This window comes from Manis javanica, chromosome 11 (assembly GCF_040802235.1).
Source record: "Manis javanica isolate MJ-LG chromosome 11, MJ_LKY, whole genome shotgun sequence".
Taxonomy (NCBI): domain Eukaryota; kingdom Metazoa; phylum Chordata; class Mammalia; order Pholidota; family Manidae; genus Manis; species Manis javanica.
The window spans coordinates 69868332-69891870 of NC_133166.1; the positions used below are offsets into that span (position 1 = coordinate 69868332).

Genomic DNA, 23539 nt, shown 5'->3' on the forward strand with positions numbered 1-23539 from the left:
CCAAGGAACTCTTTATGATAGGTTCTTCCTATCCACACCCATGGTCAAACTACTTTCTTATATGCTGTCATAGGACCCTGTACTTAAAAAAAAAATCAGTTAAACATTATGTATATGAAAATTGATTGCCTTGTTTCTGTACTAGATTGTAAACTCCATGTGGGCAAGAATTCTTTCTGTTTTGTTTATGATTATTGTACCTAAAATAATGCTTGCTGTGTAATAGGTACTCAAAAACTATTCATCAAGCGAATAAACTTAGTAAGACCTGAAAAAAAGGTAATATCTATTAAAATGGGACTGAATCTGAAAGAAATTTTGAATTTTAAGTTATTTATAAGTCATTTAGATATGGGAGGAATGAAAGATGACTTAAAGGTTTGAGTAGTGATACCTTTAGTCTAGGTTGAAAGGAAGAAAAACAGCCCGTTTTCTGTAGGAGAAAAGGTAACTTCAGTGTTGGGTGAAAGCATCTTTAGGACATGCACTTGGAGATGTTTAGTAGTCAGTCGGAAAAGTGTGTCTTCTGCTCAGGAGCTGAGAGCTGATAATAAAGGTTTAGAACTCATTAAAAAAAAAAAAAGAAGTGCCTACCATATGTCAGCTACTATAGGTGGTGGGGTTGTAGTGGTGAACAAAGCAGACAATTCTTGCTGTCATGGAGCTTCTATTTTACTGGGGGAAGGTACAATAAATAAAATTTATATAGTATGTTGAATAATGATAATGGTCTGTAGAAAAAAAATAGGAAAGGGGGTAGAGAGTACAGTGGAAAGAAGGGGATTTTAATTTTAACCAGGGTGACTAGGGAAGGCCTCACTGAGAAGCTGATGTTTAAGAAAAGATCTGAAGGAGGTGAAGGAGTGGAGGATTTTCAAATAGCAGAGTGACATGTTCTGACTTAAATTTGCAAATCACTGACTGCCTTGTTGAGGATAAAGTATAATTAGGTGCAGGGGCTGAAGAATTTTTACAATAATCTGCAGAAGAGAAAGACCAGAAGGTATTAAGTTCTGGATATAGGTATTTTGAAGGTAACTGACAGGATTTGCCAATGATTGTACTCTGGAACATGAAAAAGCCTTTGATAAAAGTAGAATGAGGTGACCAAAGAAGGGATCTTAGTGGATATTGGTATTTACACAGTTGGGTGTGAGAAGAGATAGCAAGGAAGCTGAGGATGAGAGGTAAGAGGAAAGTGGGAAGAGAGAAAGATAGAAGAAATCACAGGGCAGTGAATGGTTAGTGTCAAACGTATTATGTGGTACATTGATTGGTCCTTTCTCTGTAGGTGGATAGGTAGAATGGAAAATGCCTCACTGATACTGAAAATTAAGGAAATTAATTTTTGAGTAGGGTACTGATATACAAGTTCACAATTCTAAAGTTAAAAAATGCATATGGTATAGGGTTTTTACATTGTCCTCAACAAGCATCTTCCCAGATTCAGCCAGTGTTAACTGTTTCTTGTTCAGGCAGCTTCTGTATGTATATACATCACATAGAGGGGGTATGCACATGCATTATTTTCTAATATTAACATTAGTGTCCTGTATACAGTAGTGTTTTTTAATTTTTTTTAATCTTGAGGTAAAATTCACATATATAATAAACTCAACATGCCTTGCTTTTTAAATACATTCTTTTAAAATATTTTAAAGTTAAATGCTTATTTTAAATGAAGAAGATTTAGTATTTGTTCTTATTTGAGGGTTCAAAAGGTTTTTAATCTGCTAATGTAATTGTACTGAGATGAAATGTGCAAAAAGAAATGACTTCATTTTCAGCTGTTTGGTGTTATCATCTATTTGCCTTTTGAAATAATGTCCCAGTGTGAGAGTAATATAATAATTGAAGTAACATGATGGTGCTGAGAAGACAACTGAGTGAACCTGGGCTTAGGGACTGGGAACCAGTTGGGGCTGAGATTTCAGTGACCAAAGGCAGTGGCAAGGTCAGTGATCAGCAGTGGTGGATGCTGTCTGTGCTAAACAATCGGCTGAACCAGTTTGTCAGCTCCAAGTCTAGATCAGACCATTCTGGGTCAGCATCCTGTGCAAAAACTCCATATCCATCATCTCGAAGTTCCTTGTAAACTTTTGCCTGTATCTAGGCACAGTTTTGGGAAGGAAAGAGAAAGGAACAACTCTTTGAGAAAGTTGAACTTTGAATTGCCTACATATTTACCAAAAAAAGTTATTTAAACCAGGGGAGAAAAGGAATGGAGGCTTTGGGGGAATATTAGGAGTTATAGGAAATAAAGAAGCTATATTGTTTTGTAAACAAATAACCAACACTCTCTAAATAGTATTACATACCTACACACATACTGCAGGTGATTTAAACTGTTACTTGATCTCTTAAGTGTCAGGGTTACATAAGACTTATTTTTCTCAGTACATTCTGTAATTTTCAAGCTATTCTACAAGGGATATAATACTTGTATGACAAATCAAGAATACTCTTTTAAAGTATAACTAAAATCAAAAGACTTGTTCTACGGAAAGCTGAAAGAAAATAAAGTATCAGTGTGGGACAGGTCAATATTCTTAAGAAATGGGCCTTACAGATCACTTAGAGTTTAGATTTGTACTGTTCTGAATGACCTGTCTGCAGGCCAGGTGGGCTGTGAACTGTTAATGGTTAGTGATGGTAAGTAAAAAAAGTTGAGTAAGTTTTTAGGAACTTTTATAGCAGACACCACTGCTTCATCCAAGTGTATGATCATTTTTCTAGTAACTGGTTTTTATTATTTTTTACAAAAGTATCAGTTGATGATTTCATTGGGATATTATAAAAAGTTGATAGTCAGTCTACCAATTTTAATATATATTGATCAGTGAAATTCAGAAATCCAAGAGGCAATGATAGTAATCTTGTCTAATCCTTTATCCTGTGTCTAACTAACACAAACTGTTCTAGAGTTACTAGCTGCCAAGCACTGTTCTAAATGCTTTACAAATATTTACTGGCCTAATCTTCGTAACAGCCCTGTGGTGTAGGTACTGGCATTATCCCCTCTCCTTAGGAAACAGGCACAAAGAGTTTAAGTTACTCACTGAAGGCAACACAGCTATAAAAGGTAAAGCTGGAATTTGAACCCAGGTAGTCTTACCTCAGAGGCCTTCTTATGCTATGCAGCCACTCCACACTTCATGGGTGATCACCTACCATATTTCTCAATAGAGGGTGCTTTTGGTTTCTTGAAGAAAGATGGCTCTCTACATAGTCTCGTGCCTGCCTGCCCCGCTCATTGAATGCTTCACCTGCCCAGTTGTTGTGGGGAGAAAAAGCTGTCATCTCCATTTCTAAATGCTCCCTTGGTTGTAAACCTTTTAGAGATGCCTAACAATATTTCCTTAGTTATAAAATTTTTTCTTCTGTAGGAATCTGCTTTAACTTCTTTTGGTTGGTCTTGATCTGTACTTCCAAAACCAGTAAAGTTTTCTTTCAGGCCATACATCTATTTGTGGACTGATCTGCATAGAGGTTATCTGGAGCCTTCCTTTTCCTGCTTATTCTTCTTGGATCAGCATGTTATTATGCTTCTTAAAATAGGAATATAGAACCCAGTAAGGATATTGCATCATTTAATATAATGGTGTAATTAATTTAATTATATTTTTCAGTCACCTGGAACCAAAAATTACTTTGGTAACAGATCATACTGTTCACCCTCTTTGTGCTTACAGTCATCTGAAAGCTTGAGGTGGTTATCTGTTGAGTTACTGTTGCCAGCCCTTGCTCATCTGGTTTTTGAACAATTTAAGCTTTGCATCTAAGTGAAATGCTTTATAGTGATACCTTATTCTCTCTAGATTGAATCTTCATTTTAGTTTATTGTCCATGAGGAGTATCACCGCCTCCCAGCCCCTTGCCCAGCTTAGTTCTGTCAGTAATCCATCAATTCTCCTATTGTGTACAAAGTTAATAAGCATTACCTGTTACATGTTTAGTCAACTAACTGATTTAAAAGTCACCATCATAACTCCGGCATGCCATTGGGTAGTTTTCCGTTTTTCACATAGATCCTTTTATTCACTTGATGTTAAGCAGCTAACATATCTACCTGAGTTAGTAGTCAGACTTGTATGTTTGTTTATGATAGATTAGTACTGGGATAACAGATAGTAAGAGGAATTAATCTGCTTTTAGGTAATTAGATTTTCTACTTAAAGATTCATTTTTTCTGTGTAGTACTAGCTGGTGCAGTCATTTTTGGGAAGTGAGGGGAGAAGACTTTTTTCCATCTCAGACACAGCTAAAGAATTGTAGTAATAAATCGTTGCATGAATAGATCAGGATTTCATTAAAATAGGATGTTTATTCTTCACCATATCTTAGAATATTGTTAGGGGAAGTGGGCTGTCTTTGCGGATCCAGAGGCTTGGTGGGATTAAGAGCAGTAGTTTGGGATTGAGCTTTCTTCTCTTTTTCTTCCTTGAGAAAACTGCCTCTCTTTTTTTCCTACCAGGTTCATTCTGTTAACTAAGGAAAGGCTTTATTCTTCTTTCTTAGCTTGCTGAACTAAAGCAGGAATGTCTTGCTCGTGGTTTGGAGACCAAGGGAATAAAACAAGATCTCATCAACAGACTCCAAGCATATCTTGAAGAGCATGGTGAGTACTTGTAGAGGGAAGAGTGATGTGAGTGAGGGGAATAATTTTTAGGTTCTGCCATATGGAAGATTTCTTTTTTCCTTTAGGTTGTTGGTGATGTAAGCTCTTAATTAACTGTATCAAGAAAGCTCCTGGTCGTCCAAAAACAGTGGTTATAATACAAAGAACCACCCCCCCACCGCCCACCGCCGCCCTTTTAAGACACTAATTTTATTTCAGCGAGTTATTTAAAAGGAAGTATGGTAAAACAAGTATCATTAGACTGATAATTGGAAGATTGGAATTCTAAGTCCTCTTACGCCAGGAATTTACTGGGAAACTGAGTACTCACTGTTTTCGTGGCTACGTGTCTGTTCTGATCTATGAAATAGTGTCTTCGCTGTTGAAATCCGTGAACCCAGGTAATCTCTGGTTCCTTCTAGCTCTGCCATTTTCTAATTCCACCTTTTTAAAAACAAACACACAAAAAACTTCATTTAAGGCACCGTCATCCCAGGTTGTACAAGTCCCTTCTCTATTTATTCCCTTTTATTCCCATTGCTTTCACTCCAGCTCCCTTAGGCAAACATTCTAATGTGTTTGATACATATTTGTTGTCTTTATCTTTGTAAACCATGTAGTGTTGTTTGTTATACAACATTTTTATTTAATTGACAATGAGGCCATAGCCTTAACTTTGTTTCTCACTTTTTTTTGCTGAGTATGGAGACCTTTGAACAATGTTGGGATTAAAGGCAACCACCCCCCATGCAGTAAAAAATCCATGTATAACTTTTGACTCCCCTAAAACTTAACTAATAGCCTACTGTTGCCCAGAAACCTTACTGATAACATAAACAGTCGGTTAACACATATTTTGTATATGTATTATTTACTATATTCTTAAAGTAAGCTAGAGAAATTTTTTTTGCAACTTCTTGCAAATCTGCAAAAATCTTGCAATATTAGTATTGAAAAAATTCACCTATAAGTGGACATGTGCATTTCAAACCCGTATTGGTCAATAGTCAACTACACTGTCTTTCTAAAGATATATTTATATGGCCTGTGGCTGTGTGGACATATAGACTGTTGGTTCTGATTCCTGCACGGTATTCTGTGATGCCTGGAATTCACCAGATTGTACTTAATTCACCCAGGGACAGACACCTATATTGCCTCCTTAGCTACTCTTTCATGTTCCTTATAATACTGTGTGAGAGTCCATCTGGGGTATATACCTAGCAATAGAATTGCTGGTTAATACCTATTCATAAATGTGTATTTAAGATAGTCGACTGAGTAGTACTAAAATTTCTTTCAGAACTGCTCTGTACATCTACACTCTGAGAGTCAATGCACAAGGGTCCTTGTATCTCCTCCACAAACCCAACTTGGCACTACCCTATCCAGTAATGTAATTTTTGCTAATCTGTTGTTTGAATTTATATCTCTCTAACTATTAAAAGTTTAAACATTTCTTGCATTGTTCATGGTTCTTTGAGTTGTCCTTTACCTGTTTTTCTGTTGGGAGTTTCCTTCATGGTTCTTTGAGTTGTCCTTTACCTGTTTTTCTGTTGGGAGTTTCCATGATTCACTTGTTAGTTTGCAGGCATTTGTTGTTATATTCTAGTAACTATTCTCTTGTTAGTTTTAGACACAGATACCTTCTTTGTCATATTTTTTTTTAATGTTGTTTTTCCTTAGTATTGAAAAATCTGCATTTTTTGCATATTACTTTTGTTTCTGGGTTGGTTTTTTTTTTTTTTTTTTAAGAAATCCTTCCTCACTACTGAATCTTAAAGGTACTCTCTCACATTACTTTTTTATTAATGTTACAGTTTGATCTCATCACATTTAGTTCACAGGAATTCAGCTTTGTATTATTGATTATCTTCATGTGGAGCAAATTTTAAGCATCAATCTGTCTTCAATATTGAATTTTATTTTGGGAAAGCAAAATTATTACAATTTTAGCCTTGAGTACAGAGATCAAGATGGTTTTATACTAGGGCTTGACCTGAATATTTTAATATTCTTTAGCTGAAGAGGAGGCAAATGAAGAAGATGTATTGGGAGATGAAACAGAGGTGAGTTGGAGAGTAAGGTTAGTCACTGGCCTGGCCGTGTGCCATTACCTTGACCATATTGCTTAACATCAGTGTTAGAGGGCTTAAATGGTAACTCATTAAGGGAGCATTGGGGAGAGGAAAGCTTCAGAAGACTGGTTCATTTTGGAGTTCTCATATTCTTCTCTTCACAGGTATATACTTTTGACTTATGTTAACTGTCCTGTTCTGTTTGGTTTTAGGAAGAAGAACCAAAGCCCATAGAACTGCCTGTCAAAGAAGAAGAACCACCTGAAAAAACTGTTGATGTGTAACTATTTCTTTTTATAATCTTAGTGCGGAGTAGACAGTTCTGGTGTTTAGGGGGTGTAGTGTTTCACTCTGTTTACCTCTTACACATTCCCATTGGCCTTTTTCTCATTAGATCATACATTTTCAGAAGACTCTACTTCATTCCAAGTATATGGTTTCAATGAAGCAAAGTAGTTAGTCTCTGTGTAATATAATAGAGGTTACATAATCAGGACCAGGGGATATCAAGCACTGACAAGTTTAGTTCTCCTAGCCTTGGTTGCATCTCCATAATAGATGATTCTCTTTCTGTGTAGAGAATCATATAGATTCTCTGCATATGAGGAATTTTGTAAGGGAGGAGGGTGCTGAGCAAAGGTTATGTCTGTCAACACCATATTCTTTTTTCCTTTTTGATTGACAGTGGAGGAGGGGAGGACAAAGTACTAGAGTGGAAAGTGGAACTTGATTTATTTAAACTATCCCATAAAGTTGCTCATAAATATCTTTTATATGGGGTTCTTTCCGTAAGTGTCTGGCCATCTTATACTCCAGCACATTAAAAACAGTTGAAGTCTTTTTTTAACATTTTTGTTCCTCATAGCTGTATTGCATTTGATTATAAAAGGCAATAAATATACTGATAAAAAGTCAAACAGCACATAGAGGAGTCTGGAAATGAAAATTAAGTACTCTTTCTCCATGCCCATCTGACTCCCCAGATATTTTCAACATATTCTTTTGCAATTATTTATATGGGGTGTATATGTATATACAGATGCATACATGGAAATACTACATATTGTTGCTTTCTATATCATCACGTAATGTCCTAATTAAACGATAGTTACATACTAAGTGAGGATCTAAGTGTTTTCTGTGAGGATTGTTTAATCCTCAACTAATCCTATGAAATAGGAATTATTATGGTAGGTCTCTTTTTTTTTTAGCTTGTTGTTATGGGAAATTGCCAAGAATATACAAAAGTTATAAGAATAGTATAGTGGACTTGTCACCCAGATTTAGTAGTTATCAATTTATACCCTTATTCTATCAACTAGTAGTACCCCATTCTATGGATGAACAGTAATGTCACCAGTTTCCTGTTGGCAGGCACTTAGATTTTTCATAGTAGCAAAATCACCATGCTGCATGTCCTTATGCCCACAGGATAAATTCCTAGCAGTGGGTTTGCTGCATCTCAGGGTGTGCATTTAATATTTTCTTAGATTTTTGTCTGATATTGCTGCTTTCTAAAGCCATTTAGTTATCTGCCATCATAGATTTATGTTCAGAGATAATGTCTTGAGAAAATGCCTTTTGGGATAGCTTTAAAGTAGAGATATTTTGGGGACTTCTGGGGCAAGAAGGAAGCTCAGGTAAATGAAGTGATAATTGGCTTGAGTGGCTTAAAAATAATGAAGTTTGAAAATTTATACAAGTTCATTATCCTTAGAACATGTAAAATATACAGTTCTCTTGTTTAGAGGGTTTTACTTTTATTAATTTCTAAACAAGGAAATTGAGAGTGCATGTGTGAAGGTGGTGATTTTGCTTTTCAGAGAGAGAGCAGTGGTTAGACTAAAGTATGTACAGAAGGGTACTGGGCCCCTGTAGTTTGGAGAGTGTTTGTGTGTACCTATGGATAGAAGAGATACTCAATGAAGAGAAGAGACTTCCTGTGAGTCCCTGAATGTGATGTGTATTTATTGCTTGAGCTTAATTGTGACGGAGGGAGTTGGGACAGAGTAGAGGGAAGCTTCCTTTCTGGGGTTCCCTTTCTGCTACGAGGGTATCCTGCAGTCATTGTGCTTCAAGATGAGAATGTGGAAGAAGTCATTAGCTGGGGCTTGGTGGAGAGGTCTGCCTTCTCAGTGGCTCTGGACTTCAAGTAAAACATTAAATATTCAGTGTCCCTCTTTGCCTTAACAAGACAGAGAGGGTTGGGGAAGGAAGGATGACCAGGAGAAAGGAAGAATTCAGAAATTTCTTTAGAAGTCAGATTATTCAGGGCTAGTTTAGGTTCTTTAAACAGTCAAAAGGAGGTTCCCTTGTTTTATCTTTGTCTTGAGGTTTTCCAGGAATAGACATGTATCTAATTTGATTTTCCCCACACTGGCAAGGCAGTTAAATATTGTAGGACTTAGTTATGGTCAGCAGGGGGCACCCATTGCTTGTCCGTCAGTCCAGGAGCCTCCAACAAAAGGATGGAGAAGAGAGTGAGTTCCTGTTTTCAGAATTGCTTCCTCTGAAAATGCCATTAAGCCATTACTACCTTTCAGAGCATCAAATGGGAAAAGTGTCTGGGATATTGGAACAAAAGCCGCCCATGTCTCTAAATTAGGGACCTTAATGAGGTTGGTTATGACCCACAGTTTTATGGGAGCTGTTTGGTGGAGAGTTAATGCCCTTCCATTTATCCTGGGTACTTCCGAACTTTGTCTCCCGCCCCTGTCATCCTCCCCCTTTTGTTTTCTCTTAAACCTTTTGACTAGTGACTTACCATGTTTTCCTAATTCAGACTCCCCTTAGCCTTTTCTCTTCCCACTCCCTTTGGCATTTTTATTTGTCCCACTTGGATTGTTCCAGCTGGAGCTACAGTCCTGTGGGAGAAATAAGGGATTTCTAAAAGAAGTGAACCAGAGCTTGTAGAGCAGTCATAAATTGCTGTTGTGATGAGAGCTGATATCTAAATGAAGGAGGAATAATCATTAGTCAAAAAGTAAATTTAAAGTTCGTAAAAGTAAATTAAATGGTTTCTGGTGTCCTTTGAGTGTTTCCCTTCAGCCCAGTTACATTTAACCATACTTCCTTCCTGATTACTTTCTTATACTGCAGCAAAGCAGCTTCATCTGTTATTTGAACTTTTATCAATAGATGACAGACAGTTCAAGGAGCTGAGGTTCTAATGGCCTTTGTGTTTGTTTGGACTAAGGGGTGGCAGAAAGATATGGGACAGAGGATATAATTCAGGGGAGTTCTTATACAATTCTAAGGTTTTGGTTTAGAATACCAGTTTCTGGATTTTTTAAATCTCTTGTTTTCCAGAGCGGCAGAGAAGAAAGTGGTAAAAATCACATCTGAAATACCACAGACTGAGGTAGGCATGCTCCCTGTTATAAGAGCAGGCTCTCTCTCTCTCTCCTCTCTCTCTCTGTCTCTCTCATCTGTATAATCACTCCAAAAAGTTGACTCACAGGCATAAAATCGGTGTTGACAGATTTCGGTATTGGATACATTTTTTTCACCAGCTATACTTTGGAAAATATTGGGCCTTTGAAATCACCTTTGAGGCCCTAGTCTTCTTGTATATAGTACTATGGCCTTAGTGCTAACTCTCTTTAAGGTGTTTACAAACTAGGATTAGAGTTTGGGAGGGTAGCTTGGAGGAGATGAAAAGTAGCAAGGGAAAATACCACTCTTGAGTTACTACTTGCTGGCTGGTGAGGTTGAAATTTCTCTGGATTCTGTCTTAAGATCTCTGAAACTCAGTTCCAGTTGAGATCTGTGTTCTTTTTTGCCTTTTTAAAAGTAGAAATGGCATAGGACAATGCTGCCTCATTTCTAACTGAAAGAGTACCACTAGTGTTGGAACCAAGCTGTTCCTTTGATCCCTTTTCAAAGGTCAAGCAAACACAGCTTTTGTCTTCTTGACTTTGTGCAGAATGTGGGTTTTATTTTATTCCTTCCCTTTTGTTTTTGAGGACATGAATGTAATAATAGTCGTTTTGTGTTTGCCTTCTGGAAATGACTGTTAAGTCAAGTCCTAAGATGGATACAACCTGGGATCCTCTAGGACTATAAGTATTATCAGTTTAGATTTAAGAAATCACTGTTGATGTTCTAAAGAGAAACACATTTAAACAACTTACCTCTTAAAAGAAGGAAACCAGAAATTGAATTTTTCTCTTCCCTCTCTTTTGTGTGTTATCCTGTAGAGAATGCAGAAGAGAGCTGAACGATTCAATGTGCCTGTGAGCTTGGAGAGCAAGAAAGCTGCCCGGGCAGCTAGGTGAGTATCCCCAGCCTTCTGGACTCAAGATGGTGAAAGAGTAGAAAGGTGAGAGGGTATGAACCTCAGTTTTAAATACAGTTGCTGATTTTAAGCAGAATAGAGGCCTTGCTGAAAAGAAATGCTCTTTGGGATCTGTTCAGAACATCTCGGCTGATTTGGATATAGTAGCTGTAGATTGGGTTTTTATTATTAAGCAGAGTTTTTATAATAGGTAAAGTCAGAAACTGACTGCTACTCCCAATTCTGATAAGGCTTCCTTTTAGTTTATGCTCTGAACTCTTGGTGAGAAAAAGACTAAACTGAACCTCTTTCATGGGGTTGTTAGAATTAGCTAATGATTGCAAGGCTTGAGATCACAAGCAAGAAGTGCCATATGTACACTTGACACGGAGACAGACAACCAAGAGTGTGAACAGCTTCCTAAAATTCAGCTTGTTTTTCTTTCTACAGATTTGGGATTTCCTCAGTTCCATCAAAAGGTAAAAATACAGAGACTTTTTGAGAAAGTTCTTTTTGTATTTTTCTGGCACAGCTGATAGTGTTTCTCCCAACTGAGGTAAACTTGTTACTCTAAAAGTCACTGAGAGATGATAAAGGTCACTGCTCTGCTTTGGGTAAAACTGTACATGAGCATCCTGGGCAGTTTAGGGAGAGCACTGAAGCCAGGGGACAATAAGGAGTACCAGTGTTTGTTTTCCTTGTCTTGGGCATCTTCAGACAAGTTTCTAGCACCTAGCTGACTTACTCTGATGTCTCAGATCAGTGTATAATTATCGTATACCTGTCTGGTGTGAGGGGTGCCTCCTGTGAGAGGTAAAGGGAAAAGAGTATCTTTTGCCTCCACAGTCTTACGTCTAGGAATTTACAAGGATATGCTTAAAGATGTAGGCACAAGGATTATCACAGTATTATTTATGGTGATCAGTAATTGAAAACAATGGCATATACAACAAAGAATTGGTTAAATAAATGTGTACCATTTGAAGACTGTGCAGATGTTAAAAATTTTATTAAAGAATATTTGTCATTAAGTGACAAAGACATTAACTGAAGAGAGCAAGCTATAAAATTACGTTAGCAGTATGTTCCCCATTTAGTAATAAATGCATGTATGGATAGGAAACAAGATTAGAAGGGTATATACTAAATTGTTAATATGCATCAACGCTGCTTGGAATTTCAAGTGACTCCTTTTTGCTTGTCTGTTTTAAAAATTCCTACAACGAATAATATATTTTATAATAAGGAAAAAATGTTATTTAAAAAAAATTTTTTTTATTAAGGTATTACTGATTACACTCTTATGAAGGTTTCACATGAAAAAACAATGTGGTTACCACATTTACCCATATTATCAAGTCCCCATCTATACCCCAGTGCAGTTACTGTCCGTCAGTGTAGTAAGATGCCACAGATTCACTATTTGCCTTCTCTGTGCTACACTGTTTTCCCCGTGATCCCTGACAACAAGTGAACTAAACATAAGACTCCTCAATCCCCTTCTCCTTCCCTCCCCACCCGCCTTCCCACACCCCTCCCCTTTAGTAACCACTAGTCCCTTCTTGGAGTCTGTGAGTCTGCTGCCATTTTGTTCCTTCAATTTTGCTTTGTTGTTATACTCCACAAATGAGGGAAATCTTTTGGCACTTGTCTTTCTCCACCTGGCTTATTTCACTGAGCATAATGCCCTCCAGCTCCATCCATGTTGTTGCAAATGGTAGGATTTGTTTCTTATGGCTGAATAGCATTGTGTATATATGCCACATCTTCTTTATCCATTCATCTACTGATGGACACTTAGGTTTCTTCCATATCTTGGCTATTGTAAAAAGTGCTGTGATAAACATGGGGGTGCATATGTCTTTTTGAATTTGAGAAGTTGTATTCTTTGGGTAAATTCCAAGGAGTGGGATTCCTGGGTCAAATGGTATTTCTGTTTTTCGTTTTTCGAGGAACCTCCGTATTGCTTTCCATAATGGTTGAACTAGCTTACATTCCCACCAGCAGTGTAGGAGGGTTCCGCTTTCTCCACATCCTCGCCAGCGTTTCTTCATAGTCTTTTCGATGCGTGCCATCCTAACTGGTGTGAGGTAATAACTCATGGTGGTTTTAATTTGCATTTCCCTGATGATGAGATGTGGAGCATCTTCTCATGTGTGTGTCTGTTGGCCATCTGAATTTCTTCTTTGGCGAAGTGTCTCTTCATATCCTCTACCCATTTCTTAATCGGGTTATTTGCTTTTTGGGTGTTGAGGCATGTAAGTAAAAATGTTATTTATTTATTTATTCATTTTTTGAGAGGGCATCTCTCATATTTATTGATCAAATGGTTTAACAACAATAAAATTCTGTATAGGGGAGTCAATGCTCAATGCATAATCATTAATCCACCCCAAACCTAATTCTCGTCAGTCTCCAGCCTTCTGAAGCATAACGAACAAGTTCTTACATGGTGAACAAATTCTTACATAGTGAATAAGTTCTTACATGGTAAACAGTACAAGGGCAGTCATCACAAAAACTTTCGGATTTGATCACTCATTATGAACTATAAACAATCAGGTCAAATATGAATATTTGTTTGATTTTTATACTTGATTTATATGTGGATCCCACATTTCTCCCTTTATTATTATTATAATTTTTATTTTTAATAGAATGCTGAAGTGGTAGGTAGGTGCAAGATAAAGGTAGAAAACATAGTTTAGTGTTGTAAGAGAGCAATTGTAGATGATCAGGTGTGTGCCTGTAGACTATGTGTTAATCCAAGCTAGACAAGGGCCTTAAAACATCCACGGATGCAGAAGATTTCTCTCAAAACAGGGGGGTGAGGTTCTAAGCCTCACCACTGTTGATCCCCAATTTCTCACCTGATGGCCCCCCTGCGACTGTGCCTGTCTTAGGTTGTTCCTCCCTTGAGGAATCTTACCCGTCTCTGGCTAACCTGTCATCTTCCGGGCCCATACAGGGAAATGTAAAGTTGGTAAGTGAGAGAGAAGCCCTATTGTTTGAAAAGGTTAGCTTTTTACTTCTTTGCAGATTTATGCCCTGTGGCTTCTATGCCCAGCACTTGTCTTGAGGTATCTTTACCACCTGGAGGAATTATGATGCTTGGTAAATTCGATATGAGGCACGAATTCTATTTAAGGGTTGTAATTAGGAAGGAAGAAGAAAAGCTATAGAGGTAGCATATGGAAGAAAACATGGGAGGATTGATTATTTCTTTGACATATCTTCTCGTAGAGTAACTTAAGCATGTATAGGTTTTAAACTACTAATTAATTGCACACACACATTAACATAATAGGAATACAGTTACATAACCAAGGCAGATCCATAATTACCAGCCATCTCCAGTGAAGCCAAGAAAACCAGTTAGGCACCCTAGGCATTTGTGAAAATTTGTCTATGATATGAAGGATATTGTCCAACTGTACTTGAACAGTCTGAGAGATATCAGACAAATTAAAACAACCCATTCCTGGGAACTGTTCACATCCCATATGTTCTTTTAACAGTAGATAGTCTGTAGTTGTAAGATTTTGGAGTGCTACAACTTGCACTTCTCCTAATTCTTGGTTGAGTTCCAACAGTATAGATCCAGTCAAATTTGTTGTTTTACTGAAAGCACAGGCCAGGTTAGATATCTCCTTCTTCATTCCAATGGCAAGTCCAGGAACCGGTGGGATGGATGCAGCTACAACTGCAGCATCACCTGGATCTTTGTTGAGGTTTTTTGATGATCATATTCTGGTATGACTCTTCCACAGAGTGCTGATGTTGAAAGTTCTTCTTCATATCGTATCTTAGTTCATTTTCTGGGTAGCCAACTTAGGCTTTGATCCTCTGCATAAACACAAACAGACCCTTTGCCCACACTTTGATATGCCCTTTATACCATTGTTTAGAACTCATTGGAGGTCACCACACAGGAACTGCTTTTTTTTTTTTTAAGAGAAAGGAATATTATCAGAAAAGTGTACTTCCATTGCTGATCATCTGACACCCTTTAAGTGATCAAAATTAAGGATATTTAAAGCATGCATTAATCGTTGATTTACAGTTAGTTTTAGCCCATCAAGGAGTAATCCCCCTTTTCTTTCTTTTTTTTTCTTTTTATCTTTAATCTACACTTACATGAACAATATTATGTTTACTAGGCTCTCCCCTATACCAGCTCCCCCCTATAAACCACTTTACAGTCACTGTCCATCAGCATAGCAAAATGTTGTAGAATCACTACTTGTCTTCTCTGTGTTGTATAGCCCTCCCCTTTCTCCCTCGCCCCCCATGCATGCTAATCTTAATACCCCCTTTCTTCTCCCCCCCCTTATCCCTCCCTACCCACCTATCCTCCCCAGTCCTTCCCTTTGGTACCTGTTAGTCCATTTTTGGGTTCTGTAATTCCGCTGCTGTTTTGTTCCTTCAGTTTTTCCTTTGTTCTTATACTCCACAGATGAGTGAAATCATTTGGTATTTCTCTTTCTCCGCTTGGCTTATTTCACTGAGCATAATACCCTCCAGCTCCATCCATGTTGCTGCAAATGGTAGGATTTGCCCTCATCTTATGGTTAAGTAGTATTCCATTGTGTGTATGTACCACATCTTCTTTATCCATTCATCTACCGTTGGACTTTTAGGTTGCTTCCAATTCTTGGCTATTGTAAATAGTACTGCTATAAACATAGGGGTGCATCTGTCTTTCTCAAACTTGATTGCTGCGTTCTTGGGGTAAATTCCTAGGAGTGGAATTCCTGGGTCAAATGGTAGGTCTGTTTTGAGCATTTCGATGAACCTCCATACTGCTTTCCACAAGGGTTGGACTAATTTACATTCCCACCAGCAGTGTAGGAGGGTTCCCCTTTCTCCACAGCCTCGCCAACATTGTTGTTGTTTGTCTTTTGGATGGCAGCCATCCTTACTGGTGTGAGGTGATACCTCATTGTAGTTTTGATTTGCATTTCTCTGATAATTAGCGATGTGAAGCATCTTTTCATGTGTCTGTTGGCCATCTGTATTTCTTTTTTGGAGAACTGTCTGTTCAGTTCCTTGGCCCATTTTTTAATTGGATTATTTGTTTTTTGTTTGTTGAGGTGTGTGAGCTCTTTATATATTTTGGATGTCAAGCCTTTATCGGATCTGTCATTTACAAACATGTTCTCCCGTGCTGTAGGGTTCCTTTTTGTTCTGTTGATGGTGTCTTTTGCTGTACAGAAGCTTTTCAGCTTAATATAGTTCCACTTGTTCATTTTTGCTATTGTTTTCCTTGCCCGGGGAGATATGTTCAAGAAGAGGTTACTCATGTTTATGTCTAAAAGGTTTTTGCCTATGTTTTTTTCTAAGAGTTTTATGGTTTCATGACTTACATTCAGGTCTTTGATCCATTTTGAATTTACTTTTGTGTATGGGGTTAGACAGTGGTCCAGTTTCATTCTCCTACATGTAGCTGTCCAGTTTTGCCAGCACCATCTGTTGAAGAGACTGTCATTTCACCATTGTATGTCCATGGCTCCTTTATCAAATATTAATTGACCATATATGTTTGGGTTAATGTCTGGAGTCTCTAATCTGTTCCACTGGTCTGTGGCTCTGTTCTTGTGCCAGTACCAAATTGTCTTGATTACTATGGCTTTGTAGTAGAGCTTAAAATTGGGGAGTGAGATCTCCCGTACTTTATTCTTCTTTCTCAGGATTGCTTTGGCTATTCGGGGTCATTGGTGTTTCCATATGAATTTTTGAATTATTTGTTCCAGTTCATTGAAGAATGTTGCTGGTAATTTGATAGGGATTGCATCAAATTTGTATATTGCTTTGGGCAGGATGGCCATTTTGACGATATTAATTCTTCCTATCCATGAGCATGGGATGAGTTTCCATTTGATAGTGTCCCCTTTAATTTCTCTTAAGAGTGACGTGTAGTTTTCAGGGTATAGGTCTTTCACTTCTTTGGTTAGGTTTATTCCTAGGTATTTTATTCTTTTTGATGCAATGGTGAATGGAATTGTTTTCCTGACTTCTCTTTCTATTGGTTCATAGTTAGTGTATAGGAAAGCTACCAATTTCTGTGTGTTAGTTTTGTATCCTGCAACTTTGCTGTATTCCGATATCAGTTCTAGTAGTTTTGGAGTGGAGTCTTTAGGGTTTTTTTATGTACAATATCATATCATCTGCAAATAGTGACAGTTTAACTTCTTCTTTACCAATCTGGATTCCTTGTATTTCTTTGTTTTGTCTGATTCCTGTGGCTAGGACCTCTAGTACTATGTTTAACAGTGGGGAGAGTGGGCATCCCTGTCTTGTTCCCGATCTCAGAGGAAAAGCTTTCAGCTTCTCGCTGTTCAGTATAATGTTGGCTGTGGGTTTATCATTTATGGCCTTTATTATGTTGAGTTACTTGCCCTCTATTCCCATTTTGCTGAGAGTTTTTATCATGAATGGATGTTGAATTTTGTCAAATGCTTTTTCAGCATCTATGGAGATGATCATGTGGTTTTTGTCCTTTTTGTTGATGTGGTGGATGATGTTGATGGATTCTCGAATGTTGTACCATCCTTGCATCCCTGGGATGATTCCCACTTGGTCGTGGTGTATGATCCTTTTGATATGCTGTTGAATTCTTTTAGTAATATTTTATTGAGTATTTTTGCATCTACATTCATCAGGGATATTGGTCTGTAATTTTCTTTTTTGGTGGGGTCTTTGCCTGGTTTTGGTATTAGGGTGATGTTGGCTTCATAGAATGAGTTTGGGAGTATTCCTTCCTCTCCTATTTTTTGGAAAACTTTAAGGAGAATGGGTATTATGTCTTCTCTGTGTGTCTGATAAAGTTCCGAGGTAAATCCATCTGGCCCCGGGGTTTTGTTATTGGGTAGTTTTTTGATTACCATTTCAATTTCTTTGCTCCTAATTGGTTTGTTTAACTTTTGTGTTTCTTCCTTGGTCAGTCTTGGGAGGTTGTATTTTTCTAGGAAGTTGTCCATTTCTTCCAGGTGTTCCAGCTTGTTGGCATATATGTTTTCATAGTAGTCTTTAATAATTCATCGTATTTCTGTTGAGTCTGTTGTGACTTTTCCATTCTCATTTCTGATTATGTTGATTCGTGTTGATTCTCTTTTTCTCTTAATAAGTTTGGCTAGAGGCTTATCTATTTTGTTTATTTTGTCAAAGAACCAGCTCTTGGTTTAGTTGCTTTTTGCTATTGTTTTATTCTTCTCAATTTTATGTATTTCTTCTCTGATCTTTATTATGTCCCTCCTTCTGCTGACTTTAGGCCTCATGTGTTCTTCTTTTTCCAGTTTCGATAATTGTGATGTTAGACTATTCATTTGGGATTGTTCTTCCTTCTTCAAGTGTGCCTGGATCGCTGTGTACTTTCCTCTTAAGACTGCTTTTGCTGCGTCCCACAGAAGTGGGGGCTTTGTGTTGTTGTTATTTGTTTCTATATATTCCTTGATCTCTATTTTGATTTGTTCATTGATCCATTAATTATTTAGAAGCATGTTGTTAATCCTCCATGTGTTTGTGAGCCTTTTTGCTTTCTCTGTAGAATTTATTTCTAGTTTTATACCTTTGTGGTCTGAAAAATTGTTTGGTAGAATTTCAATATTTTGGAATTTACTGAGGCTCTTTTTGTGAGCTAGTATGTGGTCTATTCTGGAGAATGTTCCATGTGCACTTGAGAAGAATGTATATCCTGTTGCTTTTGGATGTAGAGTTCTATAGATGTCTATTAGGTCCATCTGTTCTAGTGTGTTGTTCAGTGCCTGTGTGTCATTACTTATTTTCTGCCTGGTGGATCTATCCTTTGGGGTGAGTGGTGTGTTGAAGTCTCCTAAAATGAATGCATTTCAGTCTATTTCCCTCTTTAGTTCTGTTAGTATTTGTTTCACATATGCTGGTGCTCCTGTGTTGGGTGCATATATATTTAGAATGGTTATATCCTCTTGTTGGACTGAGCCCTTTATCATTATGTAGTGTCCTTCTTTATCTCTTGTTACTTTCTTTGTTTTGAAGTCTATTTTGTCTGATATTAGTACTGCAACCCCTGCTTTCTTCTCACTGTTGTTTGCCTGAAATATGTTTTTCCATCCCTTGACTTTTAGTCTGTGCATGTCTTTGGGTTTGAGGTGAGTTTCTTGTAAGCAGCATATAGATGGGTCTTGCTTTTTTATCCATTCTATTACTCTGTGTCTTTTGATTGGTGCATTAAGTCCATTTACATTTAGGGTGACTATTGAGAGATATGTACTTATTGCCATTGCAGGCTTTAAGTTCGTGCTTACCAAAGGTTCAAGGTTAGTAGCCTCTTTAGTATCTGACTGCCTAACTTAGCTCACTTATTGAGCTGTTATATACACTGTCTGGAGATTCTTTTCTTCTCTCCCTTCTTAATCCTCCTCCTCCGTTCTTCATATGGTGTGTGTTTTGTTCTGTGCTCTTTTTAGGAGTGCTCCCATCTAGAGCAGTCCCTGTAAGATGCCCTGTAGAGGTGGTTTGTGGGAAGCAAATTCCCTCAGCTTTTGCTTATCTGGAAATTGTTTAATCCTGCCATCATATTTAAATGATAGTCGTGCTGGATACAGTGTCCTTAGTTCAAGGCCCTTCTGTTTCATTGTATTAAATATATCCTGCCGTTCTCTTCTGGCCTGTAGGGTTTCTGTCGAGAAATCTGATGATAGATAGCCTGATGGGTTTTCCTTTATAGGTGACCTTTTTCTCTCTAGCTGCCTTTAAAACATTCCTTGTCCTTGATCCTTGCCATTTTAATTATTATGTGTCTTGGTGTTGTCCTCCTTGGATCCTTTCTGTTGTGGGTTCTGTGTATTTCTGTGGTCTGTTTGATTATTTCCTCCCCCAGTTTGGGGAATTTTTCAGCAAATATTTCTTCAAAGACACTTTCAATCCCTTTTCGTCTCTTTTCTTCTTCTGGTACCCCTATAATATGGATATTGTTCCTTTTGGATTGGTCACATATTCTCTTAGTATTGTTTCGTTCCTGGAGATCCTTTTATCTCTCTATGTCAGCTTCTATACGTTCCTGTTCCCTGGTTTCTATTCTTTCAGTGGCCTCTTGCATCTTTTCCATTCTGCTTATAAATCCTTCCAGGGTTTTTTTACTTCTGTGATCTCCTTCCTGACATCTGTTATCTCCCTCCAGACTTTATCCCATTGCTCTTGAATTTTTCTCTGCATCTATGTCAGCATGTTCATGATTTTTATTTTGAATTCTTTTTCAGGAAGACTGGTTAGGTCTGTCTCCTTCTCAGGTGTTGACTCTGTGATCTTTGTGTGCCTGTAGGTTTGCCTTTTCTTGGTGTTAGAGATAGTTTCCAGAGCTGGTATGAGTGACGGCTGGAAGAGCTTTCCTTCTTGTTGGTTTGTGGCCTTCCTCTCCTGGGAGAATAGCGATCTTTAGTGGCTTGTGCTGGGCAGCTGTGCGCAGACAGGGCTTCTGCTTCCTGCCTGGCTAATATGGAGTTTGTCTCCGGTGCTGCTGTGGGTGTGGCCTGGCTCAGGCAGCTGCTCCAAAATGGTGGAGCCCCGTTGGAGGGGGAGCGGCCGGGAGGCTATTCATGTCCGTAATGGGCCTCTGTGCTCCCTGCTGCCCAGGGGGTTAGAGTGCCCAGAGATCCCCAGATTCCCTGCTTCTGGACTAAGCATCCTGCCCTACCCCTTTAAGTCTTCCAAAAAGCACTCTCCAAACCAAACAAAACTACAACAACAACAAAAAATTAAATAAAGAATTTAAAAAAAAGAAAAACATGATTTTCTTTGTCCTCAGGCGCCGGTCTTAGGCACCCGCTCACCGGTCTTGCTGCCCTGTTTCCCTAGTATTGGGGTCCCTGTCCCTTTAAGACTTCCAAAAGCACTCGCCCAAAAAAAAAAAAGAAAAGAGGAAAAATAAATGGCCGCTCCTGTTTCTTTGTTCTCCGGCATCGGCCTCAGGCACCTGCTCACTGGTCCTGCCGCCCTGTTTCCCTAGTATCCAGGACCCCACGCATACACTGTGTCTGCGCTCTGGTCCGGATGGCTGGGGCTGGGTGTTCAGCAGTCTTAGGCCCCCTCTCCCTCCCTGCTGACTCCTCTCCTCCCGCCAGCAGCTGGGTGAAGGGGCGCTTGGGTCCCGCCTTGCTGGGGCTTGTATCTTACCTCCTTAGCGAGGCACTGGGTTCTCGCAGGTGTGGATGTGGTCTGGATGTTGTCCTGTGTCCTCTGGTCTCTATTTTAGGAAGAGTGGTCTTTGTTATATTTTCATAGATATATGTGGTTTTGGGAGGAGATTTCTGCTGCTCTACTCATGCCACCATCTTGGCTCCGCCGAGAAAAAAAATATGTTATTTTTTAAAAAGAATATTGTCCCTGTTCTCAGAGATGTAAAATTTAAATGTAGTCTCCTGAACCAATTCATTCTTCCCAGTAACCTATTGGTAGTTTCAAGTTGGTTTAGAAATTGTTCTTTAAAGGTCTTGTAGACTTTTGCTGTGCTTTTCAAAAGACCAGTAGAATTCTGACCACTATCACTGTATGTTTTGGAAACAAGATCTTTTCTGGCTTTTAGTTGTATCAAGAGAGAGATGACAGGATTGATGATGGTACAACAAAAATTATTGAAGACATTAGATTGTGCTGTTTGAGGAAAGATAAAATTTAAAATTAATACTTAGTCGGAACAGGAAACCTCATGAATAAAATAAAACATTTGCAGTGTTATTCATATTAATTCTAACATCCTATAACTGCTGATAGCTTTTAAAAGAATATAATTTTGGTAACATTTTAAAGGAAGTGTTTTATGAGTGAGAACCTGAGAGCACCTAGCAGGTCCTTGCACATGGGTTGTGGTAAAGGTTGGATCCATACATGAATGTTTACAGTGGAGAGTTAGGGACCGAATTACAGAGACTGTTTATAAAATTCTGAAAAGTTGTAAGTAAATAATTACCGACTAGATTAGCTTTGGACCTACAGTCCAATGTACTGCCTTTTTCTTAGTGATAATTTCAGGACAGAACATTGGCTTTTAAGAGGCCATAATTTTACTGACAGTAGTCTGCTCTTTTTTCCAGATATGTCCTCTCTCTCTTTCTCTCAAACAGCTTTATTGATATGAAATTTATATACCATACAATTCATCCATTCAAAGCAATAGTTCAGTTTTATGCAACTATCATCATTCTAATTTTTGGACATATATCACCCCAAAAAGAAACCCTGCACTAGTTAGAAGTTGTTCCCTCCACTCCCTGCCAGCCCCACCAACGTAACTACTAATTTTTTTCTGTGTAAATTTGCCTTCATATAAACGGAATCCAATAATTTGTGGTCTTTTGTGACTGACTTTGCTTAGCATAATGTATTCAGGGCTCAACCATATTGTAGCATGTATCAGTCCATCATTTCTGTTTGTTGTTGGATAATGGTCCATTGTACAGGTATACCACATTTTATTTATCCAGTCATCAGTTGATGGACATTTGGGTTGTTTTCACTTTTTGGCTACTGTAGATAATGTTGCTGTGAACATTCATACACAAGTTTTTGTGTGGATGTTTGTTTTCATTTCTCTTGGGTATATACCCTAGGAGTGGAATTGCTAAGTCATGGTATAACTTATCTTTTAACTTTTTGAGGGACTGCCAAATTGTTTTCCAAAGTGGCTGTACCATTGTATATTCCCATCAGCAGTGAATGCATTCATCATCTTTAGATGCAATCTCTGCATTTTCTTTCTTATCAGAAGATAAAGGAAATTTGTACTCTATACTATTTTTATGCTGTCTAATTTGACTTAAAGACTGTCAACTTCCTTTATGACTTAAAAAATATTAAATAAAACTTCTGTTTGCTTTTTTAGGTCTGTCATCTGACCCCAAGCCTATGGTAAGAAATCTTTCTTTATATCTTGAGAGCCAAATCTTAAGTCTATCGTTTTAAAGTTGTAGATGATATGTGCCCTAGATGATATGTGTTCGCTGACATTTGTTTTCAGTACATTGTTTTATGTCCTAAATAAAAAGAGTTGTTGGAGGTACTGAGAGGTCAGGAAAATTGCCACATCTTCAAAGTCACTACAGACATTTTCTTTCCATTCTTCTTGAAAAAACATATTTAGTTAGCTAGAGTCCATATAAGTCTTTTATGGTATAGGAGGTTAGGCCTTGTCCAGTGGCTTTGGATATTGTGTAGTTCTTAATTACCACAAGAGAATATGTGGAAGCAGGTATAAGTTTCATTTGTAGATACTGGTATTTTTAAATACTACCTAACCAATATGAAGTCAGAGAATAAAGACTGGTAGAGTAAGATGCCTTCTACACATGGTGATTAGTTGGCATGTGTAGAAAGTGGAATAAAATGTGTGGTGAAATATGTTTAGCTTTATGAAATCGTGCTCTTGAAGTTATAGTTGAATATTGATAAGTGAGGGTGAAATATTATAGTAGTAGTAATAGTGAAATTGTCCCAACTATCTTTATGATAATAAGTCTTATATGTCAAGGCTTCCAAGAAAAAGGAAGGAAGAAAATTGAGTTGGATGCTGATGGCAGATTTGTCTTGTGAAGGAGG

General features: G+C 38.0%; 1 protein-coding gene across 4 annotated transcripts in view; it reads left to right on the forward strand.

The window, feature by feature from the left end:
• SARNP (SAP domain containing ribonucleoprotein) overlaps window positions 1–23539 on the forward strand; it is a 69744-nt gene that overhangs the window by 3090 nt on the left and 43115 nt on the right. For all 4 annotated transcript variants that reach the window (XR_001852786.3, XM_037008926.2, XM_017658554.3 and 1 more), the window contains exons 2-8: window positions 4519–4618; window positions 6641–6687; window positions 6909–6976; window positions 10006–10057; window positions 10896–10969; window positions 11423–11451; window positions 22827–22852. Coding sequence is in view for 3 of the 4 variants with exons in the window: in XM_037008926.2 (XP_036864821.1) it covers window positions 4519–4618; window positions 6641–6687; window positions 6909–6976; window positions 10006–10057; window positions 10896–10969; window positions 11423–11451; window positions 22827–22852 (396 nt within the window). In the remaining variant the exon portion in view is untranslated. The remainder of the gene's footprint in view (window positions 1–4518; window positions 4619–6640; window positions 6688–6908; window positions 6977–10005; window positions 10058–10895; window positions 10970–11422; window positions 11452–22826; window positions 22853–23539) is intronic.